General features: G+C 38.1%; 1 protein-coding gene across 6 annotated transcripts in view; it reads right to left on the minus strand.

Annotated features, from left to right (window-relative positions):
- PLCB4 (phospholipase C beta 4) overlaps nucleotides 1-26992 on the minus strand; it is a 201430-nt gene that overhangs the window by 85543 nt on the left and 88895 nt on the right. For 5 of the 6 annotated variants that reach the window (XM_069850180.1, XM_069850178.1, XM_069850177.1 and 2 more), the window contains one exon: nucleotides 3170-3270. In XM_069850180.1, coding sequence (XP_069706281.1) covers nucleotides 3170-3253 — 84 coding nt within the window. In that variant the 5' untranslated portion in view covers nucleotides 3254-3270. Of the gene's footprint in view, nucleotides 1-3169; nucleotides 3271-6301; nucleotides 6322-26992 lie in introns of those variants that run through there. The other variant, XM_069850176.1, reaches the window with a different exon arrangement.

Genomic DNA, 26992 nt, shown 5'->3' on the forward strand with positions numbered 1-26992 from the left:
ATACATTATGGTTTGAATTTAGGTAACAAAATAAGGTAAAAACTCCAAAGTCCTCAAATCCTCGGAGCATGCTTTTAAGTCAGTAAATCTAGCCAGGACAGTTTGCTCTCACTGAGTTACTCTGAGGCAGCCCCCAGCCTGACCCAGGAGGCAGGACATCAAGGAGCAGCCAAAGGTGCCCTTTTTTGGCTTCGGAACAATGTCATTAGGCAGGGCGTGGAATGGTTATATTAGAGTCAGGTCTTATCCTAACTTCATACTGGGCATGAAGACAATCAAGTTCCTGGATCCACAACTAGGCAATACATCCTTGAGCCCTTCTAAGACAGGCATAGCCAAAGGGGTGCACTGTGTTTGGGGTAATTGTTCCTTTTCCTTGAACACATTAATTACTGAATGGTGTCTACTGCTTCTGGACAACATTTTAGGTCCTCAAATTAGATTAACAGGTTTTAAGGACTGACACACTACACTTTTCCATCCAAGTAGCAAACAACTATGTTAATTCTACAAGCAGGAGAGCTGAGAAAGTATAAAGTTGCTGCAGCTCAGTCTGAGCCAACACCTATATCCATGAGTTTCCAGCATGCACTGATTTGCTCATCTTTCTTCACCATAACTCTATTTTTCCAGCTTCACCCTAGCACTCATCCCTCATGAAACCTACTTGTTGTCAAACACACCAGATTTACAAGTTTTACAGCCCTCAGAATCCTTTTTCATAGAAAAATGCAGCAAGCTACCAATCAAAATGTGTCTCTTGCATTTCCCAGAAAGATTACTCACACAATAAAAGGCAGCCAATTTTTTGTCATTTATTGTGTCCTCATCTATCAAAAAGCTCCTGATATACCAAAAACATTGTTTTCACAAAGGCGTCTATGTAAACTGTGCTCATGTTGATGTTCCACCCCAGCCTTGCAGCCTTGACTCTATTCATCAAATTACTTTTTCTACAATTTGTCTTCTTGTACAGTAAAAAAGCACCTCCACCAGACCACCGTGTATATGCAACAAGACTAGTAATATTCTTAATCATGTCTGAACTTCATTTCCCATATTCTGCTGACATAACCCTGTTTTAGACTCAGATTTTTCAGCAAACATGATAACGCTTGGTTAAAAATTACTCCCATAATTTTGTTATCCTTCTGATCAAGGGACTCGTCTATATCAGCAAAAGATGGATCAGGACAATGCTCCACATGACAATGACCCAGATTTTTCTAGCCTCTCATGCTGTACTAGATCTGCCCAATCACCAAGACTCTGTATCACAATTCCTGAGCCCCAGTTCCTGACTGATCTGCTGTATGACCTTAGTTTCCTCACCATTTTCTTTTCCACAACGTGACCTTTTTATTAGTGTAGAGAACTAAGTATGGAATTTCCATGAAAATTAGAAGCAAAGATCTGAAACATTTTTCTTGCAACCTGCAAGCCCTATAATATAGGGGTTGGATCTTGCTGTGTTTGCATAGCACTTACCAAATAACAGTGGGCTATCTGGTTATTACCACAACACAATTAAATAATAGCCTAGGCATATCATAAATCTGATATCAGTCACACCATCAAGTGCTAACTGTTTATAGGCTACAGATTTAACTTCTGAGTCATCGGGTTTTTTTACAGCTCGTGATGATTCCTGTAAAACTGCAGATAAAATACACAGTTAGTTACCTAAGTGAAAACTTTTTAGTCCACTTCAAGAGGAAAAAAACCAGGCTTCCAACTATACTAGAGCAAATTTGGAGTGCACTGTAGCAAAACTTGCAGCGCACTGTAGCAAAACTTGCAGCAACCAATGCAGCTAGAAAATATCATGTGGACAGACAAACAATATTTTGCTCCACAGGTGACAGGTAGGATCCCTTTCTGCGGAGTTCTAGAAGGCATTAAAATCAGCTCTAAGGAGCAAGACTGTTCGTGCTACCATCTCACCTCATGCCTGCCCAGCATTTTCTAGTCCCAGTACAGATGTATGCTGTGTACACCAACATAGAGTCCAAACGTATTACTTTCTGAGATGTCTTGTTTTCCCTGTCAGGGCGTCAAGGTTCTCAGGTGCCTCACCAAGCATTCTTGATCTCACACCAAAATCCGAGCTCTTAAACTCTTTCCTGTATCTGCCCCTTCTCCATTTCTCAACTAAGGTGCAAGAGAACAACCATGGGCCACAGCCCCTCACATGGATCCTCACAGGCTGAGTTTTTGGAGTAATATTTGCTGAAGAAAAATAAAGCCTTTATAAACATTCTTTCTAAGGAATTTGATCTCCACTTTTATGTGTTCTCCAAACTGAAAATACAGGGTAAAATAACTATCCCTATCTTGGTAGGCCTCATGATGAAAAAATACCTTTTACTTACATTTCAAAAGATAAGAGAAAAATACTAGTATCCCTGAAGGCACTTACTGAGATACCTTCAACTTGTAGAGATTTCCTGTCCAAAAAAGATTAAAAATAGATCCTGATAAAAATTATTCTCACAGGCATATCAATGTTTAGTATAAGGTAAACATCTCTGCACTTTAATTTGTCTGCCTACGTAAAATGTCCTGGTTTGCATTCCTGCAATAGATTTGGATTAAAGCACAGCTGAAAGTTGGATCATAGTAATCATATTCCAGTTAGAGTACAGGTTGATTTTCTAAATTCGAGAGAACCAATCCAGATCTCAAATGAAGCATTTGAATCATGATATAAATGTTTCGTGTTCTCTTATTTTCCCCTGTGAGATGCAGCTCGACTTATATAATAAAAAACCCCACATTTCTCTCCCCCTCTCTCCCCATTTGACAGATGTACTAAAAAACTGAGGGATTCCCTTTGTACAGTAATGTGCTTCATACGGTGTGCAGAGATGAGAGCTTTATGCAAGTTACAGATAGTTTGATCCAAATCTCCCTTTCTCTTCCTTAGGGCTTATTTCAAATCAGAGGGATTAAATATATTTTAAAGTTATTTTGTTTAAAAGCAAAATTCTGTATAACAATAAAGTGTGTGTTGGTATTTCCTACCCCACTCCCCAGCCCCCCACTCCCCCTCCCCCCCCCGGAGTTAATTGAAAGTTCATTTGTGTACAATAAAAGAAAAACATAAAATACTCCATAACACCTACATATTTAAAAGAGAATAGCAAATGAAATGCAATCGGCCTCTCACCTCTTCATATCTATCAAACACAGCTCCATCTTGCATAAAGGAGGGAACTGGCTTCTGCCAGTTAAATTCATAAGGTTTTGCCATGATTATAGAAGAAAAACCTGAAATGGAATGAAAAAAGCAAAGTTCAATTACTGTCTTTTAAAAGAAGCATTTCAAAGTCTAAGCAGGAAAAAAACGTGACTTTTAGCTTTTCCTTTCACACTGAAGTATTAAAGGAAGGTCACAGGGAATTTCCAAATCAAGAGTCTTCCTCATAATTGTATTTTTGCTTCACGCTTCAAATGAAAAATATTTGTAAAATGCATGCCTCAACTTAATAATTTGAAAAAATACTTGCACTGTAACATTACTTCATCTTAAATTTCTGCTACATCACTTGTAGAGTAAAATGAGGCTGGGATTAACGCAGCCCTAGATGAAACAGAATACCACAACCTGTAATATACATGAGTGCTTCTTTTTCATAGGAAAACATCAGATCCTACAGAGATTTTAATTTTTAACATTCAAAATTGCATAATACTTAGGCAAACCACACTTTTCATGTTTTGTATTTCAAAATCCACTTATATTTAATAAAGTCCTGGGTATGTTCACTGGTATCTTAGGACTGAAAATATTGATACGCCAAAATTCATAGTGAAAAAGACTGCTTAGGGATTCAGGGTGTTAAATAAATTTAACTAGTAGAGCTGTGCATTTCTGCAAGTTTAAGAATGTGATCAAAACTGTTGATTTATAATAGAATACAGAAGTGATAACGTATGGACCTTACAATAAAGACTATCAGATATTTCAGTATCATTTCCAACACCTTGGTGCCTTCTAAGTTATGCTGCTTTACACCAGAAACTGTCCCAACTCTGAAATACTGAAGCTCGTTTTATCTGTAATAAAGTATATCTGCATTGTTCCTGCTTACTAAAAGCATCTAGGATGCACAGCATCTTGGTTATTCCTTTATATGCTGGCCCAGAAAGTCTTGCATGAGAAGGGAATACACTTGGCAGCAGTAAGATAACTGACTCACAGATGTTAGCAAATCATTCTGTGAAATGGTATATTGAAGATGAACACAGCACATGGTCATGAGTTCCCGACCTTCCACGCTATCGCCTGTCTCACAGGTGAACAATGCCTTACCCCATTCTTATCTGCTTGCCCTAGTCCTCCTTTGACACCTGACAATGTTAATCTACTATTGATCATCTCTAGCAAGACCTTACAGGGCTAACGGTTATCAGTACAGCTCTTATTCCGTTATAATGTAGGCATCCAGACCAAGCAAAGTTTTTGTGAGAGAGACTGAAAAGCATACATAAAATGCAAGGGAAAGCATGTCAGTCTGTGTAATCTATGCTATGCAAACCAACTTCCTAGTATTTGTGGATGTCAAAACTCTGAAGAGCAGACTAAAATATTACCAATTAGGTAACGATGCTTCCACAACGTTCTCAGACAGAAATGTCTACTTTAACTGAACTTTAAACCCAGAATAAATGCACATGTTTAAAAAAAAATCACGAATTTTATAGTATTCTCCTTCTCTGTCTTGTTTGCATTCACATATAAAAAATGTTCTAACAAGAAAAGAAAAGAACAAAAGAAATCGGAAGATACTGTGAAAAGACTGTCCAACAGCAGCTTTAAGAACGGTTACTTTTGATATTTTGCTACCAAAAAAATATCCTTACTACTAAAAGAGTGCAAAACACATTTTGAAGCTGCCCAACTGTATCTGCTGACCTTTTTTGGTCATTGATACAGGAAAGTCAAAAATACAAATCACATTTCCAAAGCCATAAGAATAGTACAAATGAATTAATTCTCCATAACTTTGAAAAGTACAAATTGACAGTTACATATTTATCACCAATAAACATTCACTTCTGTTAAAAATGGGATGAAAACTCAAATAACATACCTGTACACTCAAATTCCAAACAACAGGCTAAACAATCTTTAAGACAACTCATCTGTACCTTTTCCCCCAAGTGAAGAGATGCTTTGAATAAAATAGAGGATAAGGAACTAGGGTCAAGAAGTGATAAGCTGCATTTAGTATCTTATCAAAAGCTCTCTTTTCTTTTTGCCAGCCTGGTGCATTTGGCTCTTACCACTCCATAAAAGAGTGATAAGATCTTCCACGCAAGAACCATGAGATATTTCAAGATTCTGTCAGGGAACGTGCCAAATTATTGAACTTTTATTATTTTTTATAAATACACTTAGAATTTCAGGGTCTCTTCCAGTTTAGAGCAGCATACACCTTCTTTTTTCCTCATTCCACAGAGGAAGCTGCATGCTGTAGCGTGATGGTGTCTTGTTCTATACAGCTCACAGACTTCACACAGGAGCTCAGTATAATCACAACACCTTTAAACCTTAGTGCTTGTTCTCAGAGCAAAGCTACATTTAGAAAAAAGCAGCTTCAGAAAGCTGTTTTATGACTTTGCAGGGTTTGTTTACGGCAAAGTTGAAACCGGAACCCACAAACTATAAAACAAATCCTCAAATGACTTGGAAAAATATCCCTTAGATTTAAAGGAATCTTAAAACATACACACCTGAAGTGATAAACTGTCCATGGCATATTGACCATTCCTTTATCTGTTTAAATAACTTTTACTATCAGAATGCCCCCAAGAAGAAATCTTATACTTTAAATATGACAGGCAGTTTATGCAGCAACAAATGCTGCCTTGAACAACTTCTGGGTAAAGTATATGCATTCTGTGCTAAAACATAAGAAATGTGATGACATTTTTCAGACTGTGAAGAATACCCTTCCACAGTCCCTAGCCTCTATACATGGCCTTTACCCTTTTTTCACTGACTCTGAACCCCATACAAGCAATACGTTTTAAACCTGCAAGCTCTGCATCTGCTCTGAACTCCTGTACAAGACACATCACAACATTCCATCCAGCATCTGGCATTCTGAATCCTGGATGTAAAGAGGACTTGAACAGATACTTATCTTTCAGAAAGACTAATTACTTCAGCACTACAAACATGCACTTTACAACCAATCTGAACCTTACTGAGTTCATCATCTAGTCACAGAAATACAGCCCTGTAAAAATATAGCTCCTTTTCACAGATATCTTCTTGTCTGTGTGTACTCACGCAGTATGAAGAAGCTGTCTCATTATTTCATCACTGATAATTTAAATAGATCGAGCTCTTCAGTTTCTGCTGCAATGCACATTTTTCAAATCTTTGAGTCAGCCTGAGCCCTCTTCACTTTTCCAGCTGCCTTTCTGAAGTTAGAGGTCTGGACCAGGACACAGTAGCCCAAGCACAGCCCTCTGTCACACAAACCAGAATTACACTCTTTCTCCTTATTTGCATAACCTGGCATTTAGCTGCAAGAAAACACACTTGATTGCTCATAATTTATCAAGCAATCAAATTCTGTCTCAGGGACTCAAGCTTATTGTTATTTACCATATTGCCAATGTCTTCCCTAGATCTGCTCTCTCACAGGTCAATACAGTTTACAGATGAACTGAGACAGATGAAGTGTGAGGGAAAGATGACTTGAGTACATATAGCAGGGAGCCAGATGAATTGTAACAAGCAAGATTTTTAAGCCATATGCTTTGGCAGCTGTGCAGAAGGTGAAGAAAATTCTCTCTGCCTTTAGAAAAGCTCTTCTCAGTCTCTCATTTATTACACTCCTTTCAAAAAATCTATTCTTCTGTACCCTCTGTCACCTCTGGAGCTCTGTTTGTCTTTAACAATTTTTAAGGAGTTCAAAGAAAGTAAAAAAACAAACCCAATCCCATGCACCAAACTCAAATAAACACAACATTCTAACATTCCTATGGTTGCAAATATATGCATGCATATATCCACACTACAATGACAATCAAGAATTACTCTCTCTAATGAAATTTAATAACAATGACACGTTTGAAGATTCAACTGGGGCAGAGAAGATTCAGGAACTAAATTTAAAGAGAGAAAAAAATCATTTTAAAACTTTTAAACAATCTTTAAAGTCTTCTCACTGATTTAGAAGTCTTAGAGTATAAAAATGCCTCTGGATACATATGCTTCAGAAAAGCAGAAAGAACACTCGTATGAAACACACCTCCAGATTTAATCAATGACCACAAGAGAGAAGTCAGTGCAGTCTCTCAAGTTCAGGAGTTAAATGCTTTATGAGTGTTTCTTTCAATACTGATTTATGCCTGAAGACAAGATTTCGATCACAAGGAAAAAAGCACCTTTTGATGCACTTGGAGTACCCGGGACACAAAACTAACCATGTCCAGTATAGCATTATTGAATACATAAGTCTCCTTTTTAAGTTTAGCTGTGCTAAGCTAAGCTAAGATAAATCTGGGGTGTGGGGTTGAAGGGACTATAAAACCTGGGGTTTTTCATTCTTTGAGCAAAAGAAGGACAAGGTGTGGCTGAACAGGAGGAGGAAAGGATTCTGTTAATACAAAGCAGACAAATGTTTGGGGAAAGAGGTGATATTCTAAACTAACCCACAGGGCTGGCTAGCATGACGGATAAGATACTCCACGGATCCCATAAACATCCTGCCAATGTTGAGACACTGCTGGAAAGGACAGCAGTATTCCTTAGAGCTGATTCCCCCCCAGCCTAAAACACAGTAACTCAATTTCCGTAGTTTGCTTAGCTGTGAAAATTGTAACAACACTGGTAATATTTTTTCTTCAGTAATTATTATTTGTTCCTCTGGAATGAACCACTATTTGCTGAGTACAAAGCAAGGAGGCCCCACACTGTCTGCCACTTCACCACTTACCTCTTTGAATCACACCACTTAAACTTGCCTTGGGTACTGTCTACGTGGGCTTCAAGGCGAGGTATAAGCACCGACAGAAAACCATGCTAAGTTTAGTAATCTTGCCCAGTCTTACATATATTTCAGATACAAGGAAGCAATGTAAACAAAAATAACATTAATGTATTTCTTACTATCCTTGAAGTACACATATCCTTCACCACTACTATTTGGTGAAGAAGATTCCTCATAATGAAGCCAATCAGATCTATATCAGCAGTCCTCTATAACTTTTTGATTTTCTTATGGAGTTCATCCCAGTTCTGCAAGTCTACCTACAGTGTGGTGGACTACAGTGAGAAACTAGCTATCCAAGGTAAGCAGGCAGTGCAACACTGAAATTCTTATTAAAATGCCCCCTTCATTTTTTAACAAGGGTCTGAAATATTGTCATATTCACATACTACAATTCTTTTTAGAGATTTACAGGAAGAAAACTCAAATTTTCATACATTTACTCCTCAGCATCAAATTCACTTGGTCATAAATGTACCAGCATTACCATATGCAAAATGCAGAGGTGGGGTGTTTTTTAAACACAGAACTTTGGTTTCTACTTTAGAACTTAAAATTTGGAGTAAGTTTAGAACTTTTAGAAAATAAAAGCCACTAGAGTGTGAGTCCTACAGAAAAAAGTGAGAGCCACATTACTATTTCTGCAGTATCCACACTATATTGTAAAGCACAGTTCTTCAGGCTCTAACATGGTCAAATTTTGGTTGTGTTTGTTTGTTTGGGGGTAGGGTGGGGTTTTTTTATTTTCATTTTAAAAGGAGTGGTTTTTTTCTCCATGTTATTTTTAAACACATTCCCACAGCTAATGCAAGCAACTTGAAACAGTTATCCCAAAAACAAGGTCCAGAAGCAACAAAAGACATACAACAGAGATGAGGCTCTTGAATACATACTGTCTAGCAATGGTCTCATTTTCCGTTTTGTCTAATTTTCCATTTCGTTTTAATTGCTGGAATGCTCTGGCACGCAGGGGCAGCTGAGAGATTAGCTCAGAACAAAAAGTGGCTTGTTCTTAACTAACCTTCTTCAGTTCGGTGAGGCAGCTCACTGCAAAGCCCTGCTTCAGGCTTAGAAATGAGGGCATCTTGCTGACAGCAGAAAACAAGAAATGCTTACACCATAGTACTGAAAGGCAGGCAGTCCTGCCTTAACTTAAGGTCTGAACTGTGGTTCAGTCATCACTGCTAACGACAGCCTTTATCACTAACAGGTTGAGTTACTAAGATAGACCAAAGGACCCAAACATGACCTCCCTGATACCTTAGCTGGTGTTCTTTTTGTCCTGGTTTGCTAATATCTACAGTTTTTCCCAGCCATCCCATTAATTCTAAAACTCTCATTACCTGACATAAGTACTTCCCATTCCCCTTTTCCACAAGTGGGAGCCGTACTAAGTATAAAAATAAAATTACTCTGGTATTTTTGCAACAGTATAACAAGACTATGTTTTGACAATTAGAAATAGATTTAAATTAAGCCATTACAGAAAACTTCTCAGTCAGATGATACACTCAGGTCTAATTCCTCACAAACTCCTAGATTAACTGACTCAGTGTGAACCTGACTAACAGGCACTGAGGCAAAAAATGAGGAGTGCATATCAGGTTGTCTTATGCATTTCAGACCAACAACTTAACCCTGCACACATATACAAAGCTCATAAAAAAAAAAAAAAAGTGTTCACAGCAGCATCAAGAATATTAAAAAAAAGAAAATTCTGAAATTCTCTAAGAGAACAGGCTTCCAAAGAAGTATCTATAAGCTCAAAGCTTATTAATTCTTAATAATCAATGTGATGTAACTGACATTACATATTTAATAAAGTCAATGCAAGAAATAGAATATCTATTTGGCTTTTTATGTTTTACATAAAAAATAAAAAGCATTAATTCTGATCATAAGGTTAGAAGACAGTGTAATACTAACAAAAGTTAGTATTAGTATTAGATTCTTCAGCAGAAAAATCCAACATGTGAAATGCTTCTATGTAATGGGATAACCACCAAATTCCTCAAAAAAAATCAAAACAAACCAATACCAGTAACAACAAAATAATCTAATTTTGTCATCTGGTGAAATGCTACTGATTGTGGTTGACTCTGCCATCGGTGGATCTGAATCACCTGAACCTAAATTAAGGGACTTACTTTCCATTCCATCAAGGAGACTAAAGTTTGGTGGCGTATCACTCTACTGAAAAACAAAGACAACTAACCCATCTCATTCTTAGAGCAAATCTTGTAGTGCCAAGAAGGCAAATTATTTCTACACTCAGCAGCAACACAGAGTCACTGGAGCAGATTTTTCCTTTTGAATTGATCACTGAAGTCATCTGAACTCATCACACAGCTTCGGAGAGGACTGGGATCTGTCCTTGTGTGCCACCATATTAAGCTAATGCTATTAACTTCACTTGCTGAAACAAACAAGCCTTTAGATAGATGCCCCTTGAGATGCCCAGAAAAACAAAAGGGTCTTGGCAATTTTAACAATGAAGTGTTAAAATAAAAAGGGTAAGTTTTTACTCATAGTCTGCAAGGAAACTCCAGCAGTATTAGAAGCTACTCATCTATATACATTCTAGGAAAAGTACGATTTGAACAGTAAGCTAAAATGCAGAGCTATCATAACTAAAAGGTAGTAAAAACTTAAATATTAAAAAATTAAGGATCAGACACACAAACCCATACATCTTCCCAAATCATTTTTTTTTTAGTGTTCTTTCCATCTGGTGATGGAAAATTTGGCTTTTCTATTTTCAGTTTTGTTACAGTAAAGGCAAAAGGCAAGGGAAAAGGCATGGATCTTCCAAAGTGACGGTTTCAGAGAGGAACATGCTCATAACATACAGAGAATTTAGCTATCTGGATTATCAAAAGAGACAATAAATGATAATTAATTTTTATTTACACACATTATTCAGTATCCATGTAACATTAACTTTTTTTGCTTTTGACCTGTCAAGTGAACTTAATTTCATGAAGTAAGCATATCATGAACCTTTCTCTAGAACTTCCCTTGTTTTCTCATTCCAATAAAGAACACTAATACTATATAAAATTCAGTTGTCTAAGAATGTGTAAGATGCTACAGTTTTATGTTTATTTAAACATAAGCGGTAGAGGCATTCAAGATTTAACTTGAGTATAATGTCAAGCGTTCCATTTCTTGGAAATCTCCTCCTCCCCAGGTAGTAATAGAGAACAAACTGGATTTTGATGACAGCAATAGTTTGTGTAATAGTTGTCAAGACCTTTTCTGATCTGCTATAGCATGTGATGTATGTATACAATGTATCCTGACTTAACCAGCAGTGACTTTTATCAAGTTTAACTACCTCACTCTGTGGCTTTCACTTCAAGACAGTGTTAAAATAAAGGCTGCTTCATGCAATACTACTAGTACTACGAACAAAATCACCAACAACAAATACATAGCACTTGCAAAACATATCAAGTATTCTCTGAATTACTTAAGCCCAAATTCTCTCTTTACTGTCTTGCAAAATCTGGCCTTGTATAATTACAGCAGTGAAACCCTAAAGTAAAGGGACTTATCATATTTATTAAAAAATAGTGTCTTCAATATGCTCTTTGGGCAATTAATACCATACTTAATCTCTACTGTTGTTGTTTATCCATAGCAGACAGATAACACACCTCGTAAGTTAGTTAACAGTGTTTCTCCTTTTTAGGCACATCTGTATAAAGCATTTGTGTCAATTATTTTAATTCAAATCATGAACAATTTTCACATTTAGAATTTCAACAATTTCTTCCTTTTACCCTCCTCCCGGGGCTTGAGACTTAAAAAGTCTCAAGCAGAAGTGATTCCTGTTCTTTAATTAGATAGGAAAACATAAATAAATGATTGAAATTAAAATTATAAGAAGAATTCAGGTGGGAGTACAGCTAAACAGCAAATAGCCTTAAGTGAGCACCATTGCCATTATGAATGCAAAAGTTCAGGGATCCTAGGACATAAAACAACTACAAATTTCTAAGACTGAATTATTAACTACAAATATAGAAAAAGCAACACAAACTTCCAAACCAGATTCATATCGTCAGTCTTTCATTTTTAAGTGCAAGGAAAAGTTTCAGGAATAGCACAAGCTAGCAGCTCAAAGGAAAATAAAACAAACTACAAATATCAGCTGCTCCATGACCACGTCCTGAGAACACAGTTGTCTGTTTCCAAACAATGACACAGACTCAGACCTTGTATTAATGAAAGGTCGAGATCACATTTTTGCAATAACTTCTAAATCTCTGTGTGTTTGAAATAACCCCTTCTATGGTCCGGTACTTTAGTTCAATCCAAACTTTATTAAAGTTTTGACATGACTTAATATGAGTTTGCTCAAAATATACAGATACTTTAAAAACTAATAAGCTGTAAGGAACGTAGATGTTAGTTTTAAATCTAAAATTAATAAAGTGACATTCTAATTTGCAGGGTTCAATTCTGATCAGTTTTCTAGATGATTTCTGAGAAAACAGTAGAGATCCAAATTGTTGGCAAAATGTCAGACAAAGCAAAGGTGGTAAATGTTGGCAATCATTCCAGTGGGCCAAAATGCATTAACATCAAAAAGCTACATTTATTATTTGACAACTGGGAGTGTGTTAAAAGAATTACAAATTTCTTGGTAGCCTGTATAAAGCCTACAAACTACAGCCACCACAAAGACACACGGGTTTTTACACTTTTTAGGTGTAATTGTCATCGTGCACTTTAACCCGTGACACTGGTCAAAAAACTTCAGTACCTATCTTGCAAATCATAACAATGCTCAGATTTCACCTCAGCACTCAACCTACATCCTAGAGAAAGTAAGTTTTGCATCCCCTTCTTTAAACAAGAAAAGATAATATGGAATGAAAAGTAAGAAGCGTAGACCTAGCACCTCTGCATTCGATCAGTACACTCATTACTCCCTTGCACTCAACATTCTTCCCATTATCCCGCTCACTCACCTGCTGGCTCATGCCCTGACTCAAAGTCTCAGCTAGGAGGTAAGAGAATGCAGGCTTGGCATTATCATCTGGTTGTAATGGAAATTATCCACCATCCTTCTGACTACCCAGCCCCAGTGGCTGCAGTAAATACAGATCCTGAGTAGCACAGATTTGTAGGTGCTGCCTTTCTTCCTTCCTCCATTCTGTGACACAACTTGAGCTCAAGTAAGAGCCACAGCAAGGCATCTATAACCTGCCCCAGCTAATACCTGGCTAAAGGAAACTCTAGCTCCCTCAGAATAGTTGGTTTAATTTAATTTTTCTGTTAAGGTTTCAAGTTAAAATCAGAAAAAACCAGAAAGCAACAGAACATACTAACTGCCTTTCATAAAGGTTCTTTCTCTGATTCCTCCCAGACAGTAGCAGGAAAAGAAACACACAGTACTCACGATGTGCACTTCAACATTATTGTGCAAAAAGCAGACCTATGAATCACAGTAACATTTAACAGATAGGGACAAAATAATCATAAACTGCCTGGCCTAAACAACGTTGTATAGGCTCAACTTGCCCATTTCCCTCACCGTCAAGCATTCTACCTGTTGTGTGCAGAATCAACATTCATCACCACTTGTTCAGGGAAAACACTACCTCTCTGAGCTAGCTGTAGGAGTCAAGGGATCTGGGTTACAGTTAACATTTAGCCAGACTGCTCTGGAATCCTGGATAGACACTTTGCCATTTCCCATTTTCTTTTTGCCCCCTCTGAAAAAATGAGGCTAGCAAGAATTGTATTAATCACCCACTTAGTGATGCTAATTATTTATCTATATAGAGAATTTGAAAGCACTAACAACAACGTGTCCCAGAGCTAAAAGTTATTAGTATTACACACTTTTAATCACCAGTAACATCTACTATTAACTCATCAATAGATAACTGGTTATTTTTCTGAAGTTAAGATTGCCACAGTTCTAAACATAATGTATCATAATTAGACAAGGCTAAAAATAAAATGTTGCCTATAACATGGAAATCCAGAAGCCCTCTTTCAGCAGGACAGCTGTCCAAATACAGAGACATGTTTGAGACATACCAGGCTAACAGCTATTTATAGCTTTCATTTCCTAGAGATTCAAGAGGACAAGCCACTGGTTCTGAACTTTAAATTATCGTTACTTCATTATTGTAGGTAGGTGGCAGAGTAAGCATTTCTTGAAAATTTCTTTCAGCCAGGTTTCCTTTTGAATGGCTGTTGTGCCACTGCCCAGAAGCTCTAAAAGCAATGGAGACAGAGTAGCCAGGGTTGTGCAGGTAATGAGACCAAGGATAAAAAAGAAATGTCACCAATCCTTTAGTTTCTCCTTAGTTTTAGGATTTTTTTTAGTAAACTAATATCATAGTTGATAAACAAAAGATGAATGCATAAAACATGGTGCCAATGTTTCTTTCACTATTCTCTGCCTCAGAAAAACAGTGCAATCTGAATAGGTGTTTCTACTAATCAAATATTGAAACAACCCTCTTGACATTGTGCTATGTTTCCTGTTACATTAGTAATCATCAAATTGACAGCTGTTGTCTCTTCATAGTAAAATGAGGTCGAGAAATGCAAGGTAAGTTTATCTGATAAAACAGTTGAGAGTGCTAATACATTCATTATTGAGGTATTCAGTTGTTTACATTACTTGAGAACAACGTCCATAAAATGTCTTCCTGAATATAAATGCACCTCGTGTTTAAAAAAATGGGGCAAAACCAAGCACAAAAACTATTAAAGAGAGGGATGGGAGAACGTTCCAAGCCAGCAGCCTCTCCAAACCTTCCTGCTGGATGCATTTTGGCTTGTTCAACTATTCATAATATATATGAATTTTTCTGGAGGAAAAGCATTTCAGTTTTTATACTGCCTCAAACAGATGACTTGACACAGTATTCCAAAAGGGATAAAAATAAAAGTGTTGGTATGTAACCTATTTGTCCAGTATGGAGACAAAAAGGAGGCCCGTCTTTCTCAATCAGAAGTACAGATATGGCGTGCTGACGGACAAAGCCTATTTTGAACACTTATTTGACATCTCATGATAAACAACAGGCTTTACAGCATGCTGAGAGATCCAATTTATTCAGATTTCTCTGGACTAACTGGAGACACCACAGTCAGGGGAGTGACTTTCTCTAGATTTCTCACTGTTAAGATGCAGTTCAGCGCTGAACAGCAGGAGACAAAAGAGGAAGCTGAGTTGTTACCTCCCCAAGCCTCCTCATCACTGCTCTTTATTGTCCCCTGCTGCTGGGAGCCACTTCTGCTGAGGTGGAAAGGGACAAAGGCAGTCTGAGTGGAAGATGTCTTTGCCCTCATGCCAAGACAGGTATATAACACAACATGCTCACATAAGCAGGAAGATAAGCAGTGCTTTCTCCTGGAAAGGTGAGAGTATGCACATCATGCTACAATTTGAAGACATTCTTGCTTCTGGGCAACCATTAAAGGAGAAAGAAATGAAACAGATGTTTGGGGAAGAGCTCAAGAACTGAAAGAGGAAGAGGGAACTAACGACAGAAAAAAATGCAGAAAGCAAGGATGAGATGACAGACAGCGACGTGGGCTTTGACATGATGAAGTGTCTGAGCAGGCCAATACAACTAAAATGAAAAGGGAAGGTAGCAGCATTTTCACAATGCTAGAGAAGAACAGTGGGTGGTATGGAATAGCTGAAATGGAAATGGTTTGGGATAACACAAGTAAGGCTATTTTTAGAGATTATCCCAAGTATGAAGCCGGGTTTCCACAATAAGGCTGGAAAGGAGGGAACAGGGTGGAATACACACTAAAAAACCAAAATGCCTGTGTCTAGGTGTGTGAGGTAAAAAAGAAACAAGTAGCAAGAACAGTGTCAACACTTCAGGCAACAGCAGAGTAGGGTTATTTATTGTGACAGCTCAGGAGCGGGGATGGCAGGTCTCCCACAGACAAGGAGTTCAGCATTCCCCTGTGCTGTAGACAAACCAAAGGGCACTTGGGGAAAACATCTGGGAAGGTGAAAGAACTGGTTCTAGATGAGAACATGGAGGTCAAAGGCAGAGGAATCTGTCTGGAAGCCATCAGACGCAATGGAAATCAACAGATGCAACTTGTTACACTCACTGAACTGTGGTGCTTAACTAATGCTGCCACTATCCATTCTGGCCTCCTACAACTTAGTAATAAGTGGTACCCACCCTCATCAAACATAGAGCCTACCAAAGTCAAGAGCAGCGTCACACGCCAAACACAACAGACTATGGTGAAACTGAGGGTAACATTTTTATATGCCTAAACCCCATTTCGCTTTATGCATCACCATTAAGCATTTCCAATATAATAATTACCATTGCAAAGAATAAAGACTTGGGCCAAATATGCTTTTCCTATAAGAAAACTGGTCAGCTAGTTCAGACTGCTTTTCTTACTGTCACATACCTATTAAATCCTCCAGACTGTTTAATGTGATAAAAACGTCTAGACTGGTTTTTGACTGAAAGCTTAAAGAAGAGAGTTCTTTGCCCTTGGCTAGTAAACCCTTTTCTCCTTTCTTGGTAAGCACAATAATGTGCAAGCTGTAGTTCTGCCGACTACACTTTCTGCATACATACAATAAATGTACTTCTGGTATCTTTATAAAAACATAGTCTTTAGAGATTTCAGAGGCGAGCCCAGGGACATATGAAGAATATACATACAAAACTGTATAGTGTTGCGTTGCAAAGAGAAATCCGGAGCTCATAATCAAAGCGCAGATGTTGTTGAGAAAAAGAAGATGACAGAGCACCTCTCACACTCCAGTGAACAAGAAAAGCAGAAAAAATAACTGAGGGAGCTCTGTTAAGATGTTTTGCTGAAGCAGGCAGCAAAGGTAGCGCTTAGGCAAGAAATCCCAATAGGCACATTAGAAAGAATTGTAGCACATCATGCATTCAGTGTTTTGTAGTCCCTCATTGCCCTCAGTCTTAGTAGCTGCTTATTTTTGTATAATAAAACTTCTGACATACTCACAATCACTCTAAACTTAGACGCCACTACACAATTTATACTAAAAATATCTCTGGCAGTGAAACTTCCCAGCTCAACTGGTACACACCCTTCAGCCCTTTCTTTTTAGGCTTTATAAATCTGCATCTGTGTAGTGGTCCTGGTCAAGGAACAGGTGTGTCTGATTCTTGTCAGCACATGTGACTTACATGTTGGAATCCAAGTGGCGTAGCATGGAAAAAGAAGAAACACTATCCCTGGACGCCACTCATTGTAGCTGATCCCCATAGGAAATATAACTTGCCAAAAGAATTAATGAACAATATGATGTGACAGAAACATCAGTTTAGCACAGTCACTACTCGACTGTCAAATCACATATCAAAGTCCTACTTCCCACTTGTTCCCAGAACAGTCTTAACATCCTGAGGATAATTTTTTGTTTAAAATGCTCTTCGATCTCATCCAAAGCCGTAACTCTTGTTGGCTGTGACCAGACCACAGAGTGCATTGATAGTCAGAGGAGTCAAAGAAGATACAACTGACAACTCCACAGGAGAACAACAGGGCTTGGGAATATCTATGGGAAAGCTGTTTAAAGGGAATAAAATGACAGCTTTTCCACATTAAAGACTGTGGTCAGAAAGATCTGTACAGTAAAGGCACTGGCCCACCACTAAGAACTTCTAGTTTCCATTCTCATTAAGTTACTGTTTTTCCTGAGCAAATCACAACATCCCCCTCTGTTAAAAGCAAGAATTAGGGTTTTCAGCATCACCAGGGAAGGCAATTTTATTGGTTTTAAAGCACTCAGATACTATACAACCACATTATACAACGGAGAACAGATCAAGCAAAGTGCCAATGTCCAAAATGAGTCTACACATACAAGTTGAAAGCTTTGAGCAGGAAGGTTGCACATTTAGGGTTTATTTGTTTGTTTCCTTGTTTTCTTTAAATATTAATATAGGTTTTAGATCAAGAAACCTTTCCTTCTGTCAGCACACTCCCCAAAAATCTTCGCTTCTTTACAGCTCCCATCCACATCAGAGGCTGTTTTGCAGAACCATAACACTGTTGAATTAATCCCTTCTTTGCTCCATATATTCTCCTTTGGGCATCTGAGTGAAATGGCACATATAGGGAAAATGAAACAGACCAAGCTGGTGTTTCTCTGGAAAGCCCTGTGCCATTCCAAGTAACCCTGAGAGCAGTCTGCAAGCTTTTTATGCTGAGCAGCTGGCAAAAGCCTGCTGAAGGCAGGCACTCAGGCTGTGCTTAGTGAGATACCAGCTTGTTGGCAAGTGTTTTTTGGATGGAAGACAAGAACAGTACAGGGAACAGAGAGGCTACTGCTTTTCCTGAAACAGAAGTTGCTGGCACAGAAGGAGAAAAAAAACCCAGATTTTAGAGTTAACAGTTTTCTCTTCCAAAGCTGCATTTTTACTGTTTTCTCCAAAACTTGATAGCATGTGCTAGTTAAGGTTTAACCAATAATATTGTTCACTACAGTATGCAAACATACATACATACATACATAAAGATTTGTGTGTAAGAAAGCGTGAACTAACTGTCCCTACCTCAGAGGATGCTTCATTAACCACACTGAGGACACAGATACCCATTAGCTTTATAAACAGGCAGAGCAGTGGACACCACTGCCCCCAAGTTAATTGTCACCACTCCCTGTGTGCTGGAGACAATCACTTATCAGAGGTAACCAGAGAAACCTAAGTGCATAAAAACCAGCAAAACACAACACACAGGTGCTTGTTCAGAGTGCCAGCAGAAGTGCTGGAGCGATCAGAGATGATAAAAGGAGCCAATCCAACTCTCCCTCACTTCTGGTTCCTGTTGGATGCCACCTTCCCTGCTACCCCAAGTGATCCCAGCTTAGCCAGTTCACCTCTGTATGGTGGTGGAAAGCTTATTCACTTATTATTTTCTACTAGCTTCATGCATTGTATCCCAGTCACATAGGACTTGAGTCACGTCCAGAACCAGCATTAAGGAAAGACTTTCAGTGTGTGGCTGAGGAAGCAGCAGCACCAACATTTTTTGGTGGCAAACTCCAACAGTGGGCCAGCCAAGCAGGACTCATACTACTGGGAAACATCACTGTGATTTTGAAAACTGGTTGTCTTCGGGTGTGCTTTCTCTCAGCATTAATTCTCCTCAGTCTGTTTTTTCAGGACTGTTAATCTGATCTAACAAGTAGATCAAGTTTGCTATTTCTGTAAATTTTACAGACTGCAAACTCTGCTTTAAGTAGACGGGTTTAAGAACTTGTTTACTATAACGTAAAAAACCAAGCCCACTGCTAGCAAGCTCTACCATAGCTGGCGAGCTGAAACATATCTTCAAGAGCTACATATATATATTTCTTTAAGTAAAACCTGTGCAAACAAGAAACAGATAGCAGAGCAAAGACAAAATTTATTCTTGGTTTGTTTTTAAAGATATGGTTACAGAAGAGCTTGATTTAAAAGTTCAAGATGGTAACACTTGAAAATCAGGTTGAATATAAGATCATGCTGGTGCTGGATGTGATAAGCAGAGAAAGTGCACTTTCCACCGGAAATCCAAATTCACACACAAGATAAGAAGGAATAAGTAACTTATGCAAACCCATTATTGTGGCAGAACTATCAGATCTAGGAAACAAAGGCTGCTCTATTCAAGCTTCTGTAATGGACAGCACTGTGTTACGATCAAAGAAATCTGACTTCTTTTTCTTTCAGACAGGGTCCTGGCAGGCACCAGGACTGCCATTTCTACCCAAATAATGTCATTTCTACCCAAATCTGCCGTTCTTAGTAGGTGTGGCTTTGTTTTGGGGTAGAAATATGAAGACAGGATATAAAACAAGTTTATATACCAGGATGAAATCCACGACAAGATCCAAAGCTAACTAAAAGGAACAACTATAAATAAGAGCTCCTGCCATGCCACCTGAACCCCTATGGTTGTGGTCTCTGGCATGTGCCACAAATCAAACTCAAGGAACACAAAGTGTAATCAGCAATGCTACACTGCAAAGTCTCCCACTCTGTAATCATACCTGTGGCTGAAATCAAGACACGCCCCCACAGACCTGCTTTAGAGACGGTGTACCATAAGGTCAATTTACTCAATGCTGTTTGTAAAATATTACTGAAAAAAGTGGGCTATGTATTTAATTTTTCAATGTTAAACAAGCAAACAAAATTATCAAAATGAAGACCTTTTTTCTTTTGTTTTGCACATTTGTATTAAGAGATGTGTCTTTTGTACTGCATCAAGAATACAGATTATTCTCAGAGAATAGGATGCCTCAATCCACCATTTTATTCATACACAAAAATCTTCTGTCATCAATTAAATGATGTGTCTAACCGTAACTAGGTGGTATCTCTGTGGCTATGCTGGTTAAAGATCAAGTACAACTGATACTCACACTGGTAACAGAAAAAGCAGCTCAGGCCACCACAGGTGTTTTATTCAAGTCTTCAGTGGGCATATTTATGCTGTGCAGTGTAACATGTAGATGTGTGAGTATGCAGTGTTTTGCCATGCTTTCTAGGGTGCTAGAAACAACCTCACTATGCAGGTTGATTTAGTCTGCTTCTCAGCCCTGCAGAGCTCCATGCTGGACTGCTTGCAGTTCATGTATTGCTTGCCCAGGGATCTTGGGGATTTCTACCCATTACAGTATGTAGGGCAAGCATAGCTTCTGCTGCAATGAACTAGTGTGCGTGCTGTGTCGCAGTACATTTACAGTCACTCACGACAGGCCTACTGAAAGCTTTAAAATATCACAAAGCAATCTTTGAAGCAATCAGAGATGATTCTAGACGGTAGTAATATTCTCAAAGACTCTTCCGAAACACTGGTCTTTGTTCAGAATAACAGCCTGCTGTTACCAAATCCTCCATAAATTATTCCATACTGGCAGTATTGCTGCAATACTCATTTTCTCTATGTATAAGCAGTACCTGCTCGTATGTAACGTATCAAGATGTTGAAAATGCAGATCTCAGATTTCTGTCTTCTAACTATGAGACTCCCCAAGGCAGGTATACTACAAGTTAAGATTATTTTAGCAAAATACGGGTGAAATCCAAACCCTAAGTTTGTACTCTAGCCTTTAAAATTGCAAGTTTACTTGAATAAAACCCTTGTTTAAGGATTAAGTTGAAACTGAAGCTCAGGAGACTAAAGGAAACTGAGCTGTGATAAAGCACATATTTTCGCCCCCTCACTCTGATTTACGTTCAGCTTATATACCACTTCTTAGGAAGGACTCAAGAGAACCCCATAAGGCATTTGCAAGCAATGCTTTGACATAAGCAGTCTGCTTGCTAAATTCAAGTTACCCATCTTGAAAACATCTTGAAAGACATATCGAACTCAGTGAAGTCAAAGACATTTTCTCCAACCAAATCTTATAATAAATGGCACACTTTTACCATTTTCACACTGTTAATCTTATATTTTATAATATGCTGACATACACTTAACCAGCTTCTTGAAGTTAAAATTTATGCTTACAGCAAGAGGAATCAATGATCTGAAAACAACAATTTTATATTTTTACCTTAGTTTTCAGCATCCTGTATATGCATTCAATTCTTCCTTTAAAAAATAAAGGAAGATGAAGAAATAGAACGGAAAAAATTCCTCTTCAAATCTCTTCAGAATTTAAAAATCAAATTCTAGTTACAGTAACAAACTTGACTATATGCAGCACTGTTCATCAAATGGCTAGAAAGCTCCCCCAAAAAACAGACCACTTTCACAGACAAGAAAAAGGCTACAAACAGCAGGAAAAAAAGAGATGATCTAAGAGAATAATTTTATTTATCATCCACTGGATGTGTCATGATATTCATTTTATCTGCCAGAGTTTTCATCAGAATATTTGTTGTAGAGCACTGGCTAGTAATGGTAATAATAATAATGTGCTAACTCACATCCTTCTGTAAACTCCAGTGAATCGTTACTTGCACTACAATGTGTCTAAATATGCTGGCAAATGTGGTCCATGTAATGCATGAATGTTAATGTATAACAACTTCAACGCCTTCTGTTAAATTAAATAATGTAATTGGCTTGATGAAAGAAGTTTTTAAAAGGCGTGTGTGCACCTTGTCAGATAGAAAGCCAGTAAATTCTGCAATACTAAACTGGTGGAAACGCACATCTTTTGGATGTATCCTGAGAAGAAAGTTTTCATTACAATACCTCCTCGTTTAAAAACAAAAAAAAGCCACACAAACAACAAAAAAATTAAGTCCTTGTACTTCAGGAGACTCAGAAAAGTCATCTACTCCACCCATCCAGCCCTTGGAAGAGCCAAATCCATTCCATTCTGATAAACAGGACTAATGTTCACATAAACACTTTCAGTGCTCCAACTGTCACAAACTCCACGGGCAACCTATTCAAGTGCTTCATTATCCAGTAACTTGGAAATTTTTTTCCTAGTTTAAATAATCCTCATTTCAAAGACTCCCATATTTCTTACACTAGACTCCATGGTACATAGATTTTCCCTTTTCTCTTTGCAGAAATCTACTAAGTATTTAAAATCAATGGCTAGTCAATGATCGATTTTCCAATGATCATTTTCTAAGAGTGTGATCTTGTCTAAAAGTTATTCAACTGATAAAATGATCTAATGTTAAGGGTGACTGAGAGACAGCTGACAACATGCTTACTCCACACAGTGTTTAAGGACAGGCAGCTTCATCTGCCTCATAGCTTACAAAGACAATAGTATTTAAAAAAAAAACACAACAAAAAACTGCTGGAAGCTAGGAAGTACATTGCAGAAAGCACGAAAACACAGCAGACAATACCTCATAAGGCTCAGGGTAAGATACTGGATTAATTTTCATGTCTGTGCTTTTGCTGTAGAGCGCTGGCATCTTATCAGATCTTAGCATTCAAAAATGAACAATCCTTTAGAGCTCTAGACACAGATCAGATCTTTGCTGGGAGACAAGCAGGCAGGCAATCAGAAAGTGGCATGCTGCGAATACACTTCCATACTGTCCATGGAAGAACAGGTAATTTTACCTGTCTGATGCAATTCATCAAGTCTGCCTACAAGAACTCCAGATGGAACACATAAACATTCGTCTGAATGCTTTTTTCATTTATGTGCAGGAGAGACCTGCAGATTCCACTGGCATTGTCCCAAAGTACAACAGATATCAGGACAAGTCTGGCAACCTGCAGATTACCTCACAGCGCAGCGGGAGGTACCAAAACTAGAAACCCTCTGTATGCACTTGCAGATACATGTCATATGTCTGCTGCACCTTGCAACCACCAGCATGTCTCAGAGAGGTCTCAGGTAGGATAATATTGAGAACATCACTTTTGGCGTGGAGTGAGCATTCTCCCATACAGGACATCAGTAAAACAAGTGTAAAGCTGATATACAATGGATTAGTACAGTTTTGCACCTAATGGCTACTGAGGATATGGTTACGAGGCAAGGTTCGAGGAAGGGAAGCTTTAAAAAAAAAGGGCAAAATAAGGTGGTACAGCACTTATAAGAGTATATCCAATGGCAAATGACTAACCCATTTTCAGAAAGCCTGGTAATTTTTTTTTTAAATTCCATGCCTTTTTTTAATGACAAATTTAAAAACAAAACAAAACCTCTTGCAATTAAGGTTTTCAGCTTCTGTTTAAAAGTCATTTATGAACAGGTGCACTGCTGGCTGATCCTGCCTCTCACATGAGTCACACTGTAGATGTATAAGAGGCAAGGAACATAGCTGCTTAGTGAATGTTTACTGCTACTTTATCCATATTGTCCCTTAGCAATCTCAGAGTACACAGAAGCATTGTTAATCTTAACAGACAAAGACTGGCACTAGACCTGATAAACTGCTATCAGTTTGTATAACTGATGACTGGATGCAACCAAAAATCCAACTGGCAATCTGAATATGAAGGCTTTATTATTTCTAATTAAATAATCCCAGTTCATTCAATCTTTCCTTTTTTCTTGTACTCTAACCACACCAACTCTCTCCTTTCAACTCTCTGTCCCCAGACAGACCCCACTTCTTCTGAGGTACTGTGCCTAACACTGGGCAATCCAACAAATCCTTCCTAGGATTTTGTTACCATAATCAATAAGGAAGCATACAAATTCCAATAATTACCATTTATTGAGAACTCATGGGGAGGACTACAACAAAACAACACAATCCAAAACAAAACCAGAAAACCCCAAAACAAACCAGGCATGACTGTTAGCTTTAGTACTGGACTTGCATTAAGTCCTGTCTCAATTTCTTTAAGATACCTAGAGAAGCTATGTTCCCTTCAGGCTCTTTGAAAACCCAGCAGCAGGTATTAATTCTGGCAAGTTCACGGTACTTTAAATGATTCCCCCTCCCGAAATACCAGTGGTAATTAAAAATACTCATTTCCAGTATGACCTACAATCAGGAATTCAGATAAGCAGGCTTCATCAGAAATGACACAACACACATGCTGTGACTCAGCACATGATATCAGCACATGCTGGCCCAGTGGACAGAAGTGATCCTGAAAGGCCAGCATCCCAGCTTATGTAACTTGGCAGGGGATATTTTGCTTAAAGAATGAGCCAGGACAAGCTTGAAAGAAAAAGGGTAAAAGTTTTTGCTAAATAGTTTCCAGTTTATACAAATTTGAAATACTTTTCCTTTTAAAATTTAGTCTAACTGATTTGAAATTAATTATTATAAAAATAAGGATGTCCAAAAAGATGGGAACATAATTCTTTAGGGGCTGCAAAATGCACTTAATACTAGCCTAGTGCCAGACTCCTGCTTTTAGCTGCTTAAAATAAAAAAGAAAGTAGGGAACACAGCAGTTTTCCATACAATCCTTACTATTATGTCTCAGTCACTGAAATAAATTCTAGTACTCGCATAAGATTTATCAGCTTCAGTCTGGATTAAAAAGGTGCAAGGAATTAATGAATGTGAACACACGAGCTTTTCACGACAGACCTACACATAATCCCATCTAAGCAAAGATGGGATCAGCAAGGTCCAGCTATGACGTCAATGCTATGATATGAAAAAGTGAGCCTAGAGGTGTCTAAAAGATGGGCAGACGAGGTGCTGAGGGGCGTGGTTTAGGACCATAAATAAGTCCATAAGTCCATAAGTCCATAAGTCCAACCATAAGAATGGTTGGACTAGATGATCCTGGGGGTCTTTTCCAACCTGGTGATTCTATGATTCTATGATCTACAAATACTAAGAGTTAGCAACACATCACAGCTACTTTCACTTAGCAAGTACTCTTGTCTTTTCAGGGGGAGTATTCTGCTTATGTTGGCATTTATGAGACTAATGCTGTTGAAATAAATTGAAAGGGAGCTGTAATCCATGATTTTTTAAAGATACAACAAAGGCAACCTCTACTAAGCAGAGAAACACATAAAATACACTGATCTTCTGAACTTCCAATATATACTTTTGTTCTATGTTTACTATTTTTGTTTAACTATTAAATACAATGAAAATTACATCAATGTTCTCAATTTGAAATTGTGATGGCTCTGGTCATCGAAACATTGTAATAAGATGATAGAAAGGCAACCAACAACATATAATTAGCTGATCTACAACTTCCTCTTGATTTCCAAGTCTTACTACAAATAATGAGTAGACACCGCTCCTTCCCACTCAAGACCTAAAGCATCTTTTTTTTTTTTTTTTTTAAATGGTAGACAGCTGCTAAAGAAGGCAGCGACCGTTAAAGGAGGAGAAACCAAACCTCTTGACCAAACTACTTCTCCAGTTATCTTAAATCTGGCCACAACCTAAAACATTTTGTGATTTAATTTACACTCAGCCATTAAAAATGTTCCTGTACCCTACATACAAACTTTTTTGCAAGAATTTCAATGGGAAATTCAAGTACACTCCTACTGCCTGACAGCAGTGTGCATTTCAGAGCAAGCACAGTGCAAAATGGAATCACAATGAAGATAATCACACTCACTTACTAATGTAACTGAGCACTCTATATAGTCTCTTTTTTATGCATAATGAATCTGCAAAAATTAAGATTCATATGATCACTTCACCTCAGTTTAATTACTCTCCCAAGAGAATATCACATGCATAACCAGTGCCAGTTACACTTCATGATTCACAGTTTAAGTGCTTAAATAAGATCATCTCTCTACTTCTGTAAGGAAAGCCCACATTACATACTGTAAAACTATATGACACAGGGAAGGTGACAAGTCTAGGTTTACCAACCTTCGAATTACGCTGAATGTTTTTTAACTTGAACTCCTTTTGGAACACTGTCAAGGATCTAGTATCAAGGGATACTTTAGAGCAACATATTCTGCATGCAAAAGCATCAGGAGACTATGTTAGACGAATTAAATCATTCTGTTCCACTATTCAGCACTCATGGAAGCCTAAGCAGAGGCTGGTAATTAGCTAATTTGCATGGACTCTGTGCAGAATAGTATTTAAAAGAATTCCAGCTGTATAATCTTTAAGGGACAAGACAGTCTGGCCTGAATGGCTAGCCCTCTGAGGCAAGACAAGCCACTTTAAGCTGTACAAGGATGGGTGGATAGGTTTCTGAAAACAGCTACATCTAGTCCTACAATTAAATCCATAATTTCCCCACAAAAGTCTAATCAGCCTCCCATTTAAGTGGACTGTAAAAGTTGGATCAAGAGAAGCAATAAATCCAACCTTCAATTCAATTTTCCCAGAGGAAAATAAGCATCGGTTTTGAGTTTATTCAGCTATCTTTGTGATCGTGATCATGAAGAGTACCAGGGCAGGCAAAGCTGAACTCAGGAGGAGCTCTCTTTTAGGGCCTATGGAGAAACACATAGCCTCTATGGATGTTGTGATAACCCTTGGAAATACCATAGACTGCTTATTTATAAAGGAACAGCAACACATAGCTTAACAATTCTAGGGCCACAAAACCAATTGGAGGGATGGAACAACTCTCCAGTAAGGAAAGTCTGAAAG

The sequence above is a fragment of the Phaenicophaeus curvirostris genome, chromosome 2, assembly GCF_032191515.1.
Source record: "Phaenicophaeus curvirostris isolate KB17595 chromosome 2, BPBGC_Pcur_1.0, whole genome shotgun sequence".
Classification (NCBI taxonomy): Eukaryota; Metazoa; Chordata; class Aves; order Cuculiformes; family Cuculidae; genus Phaenicophaeus; species Phaenicophaeus curvirostris.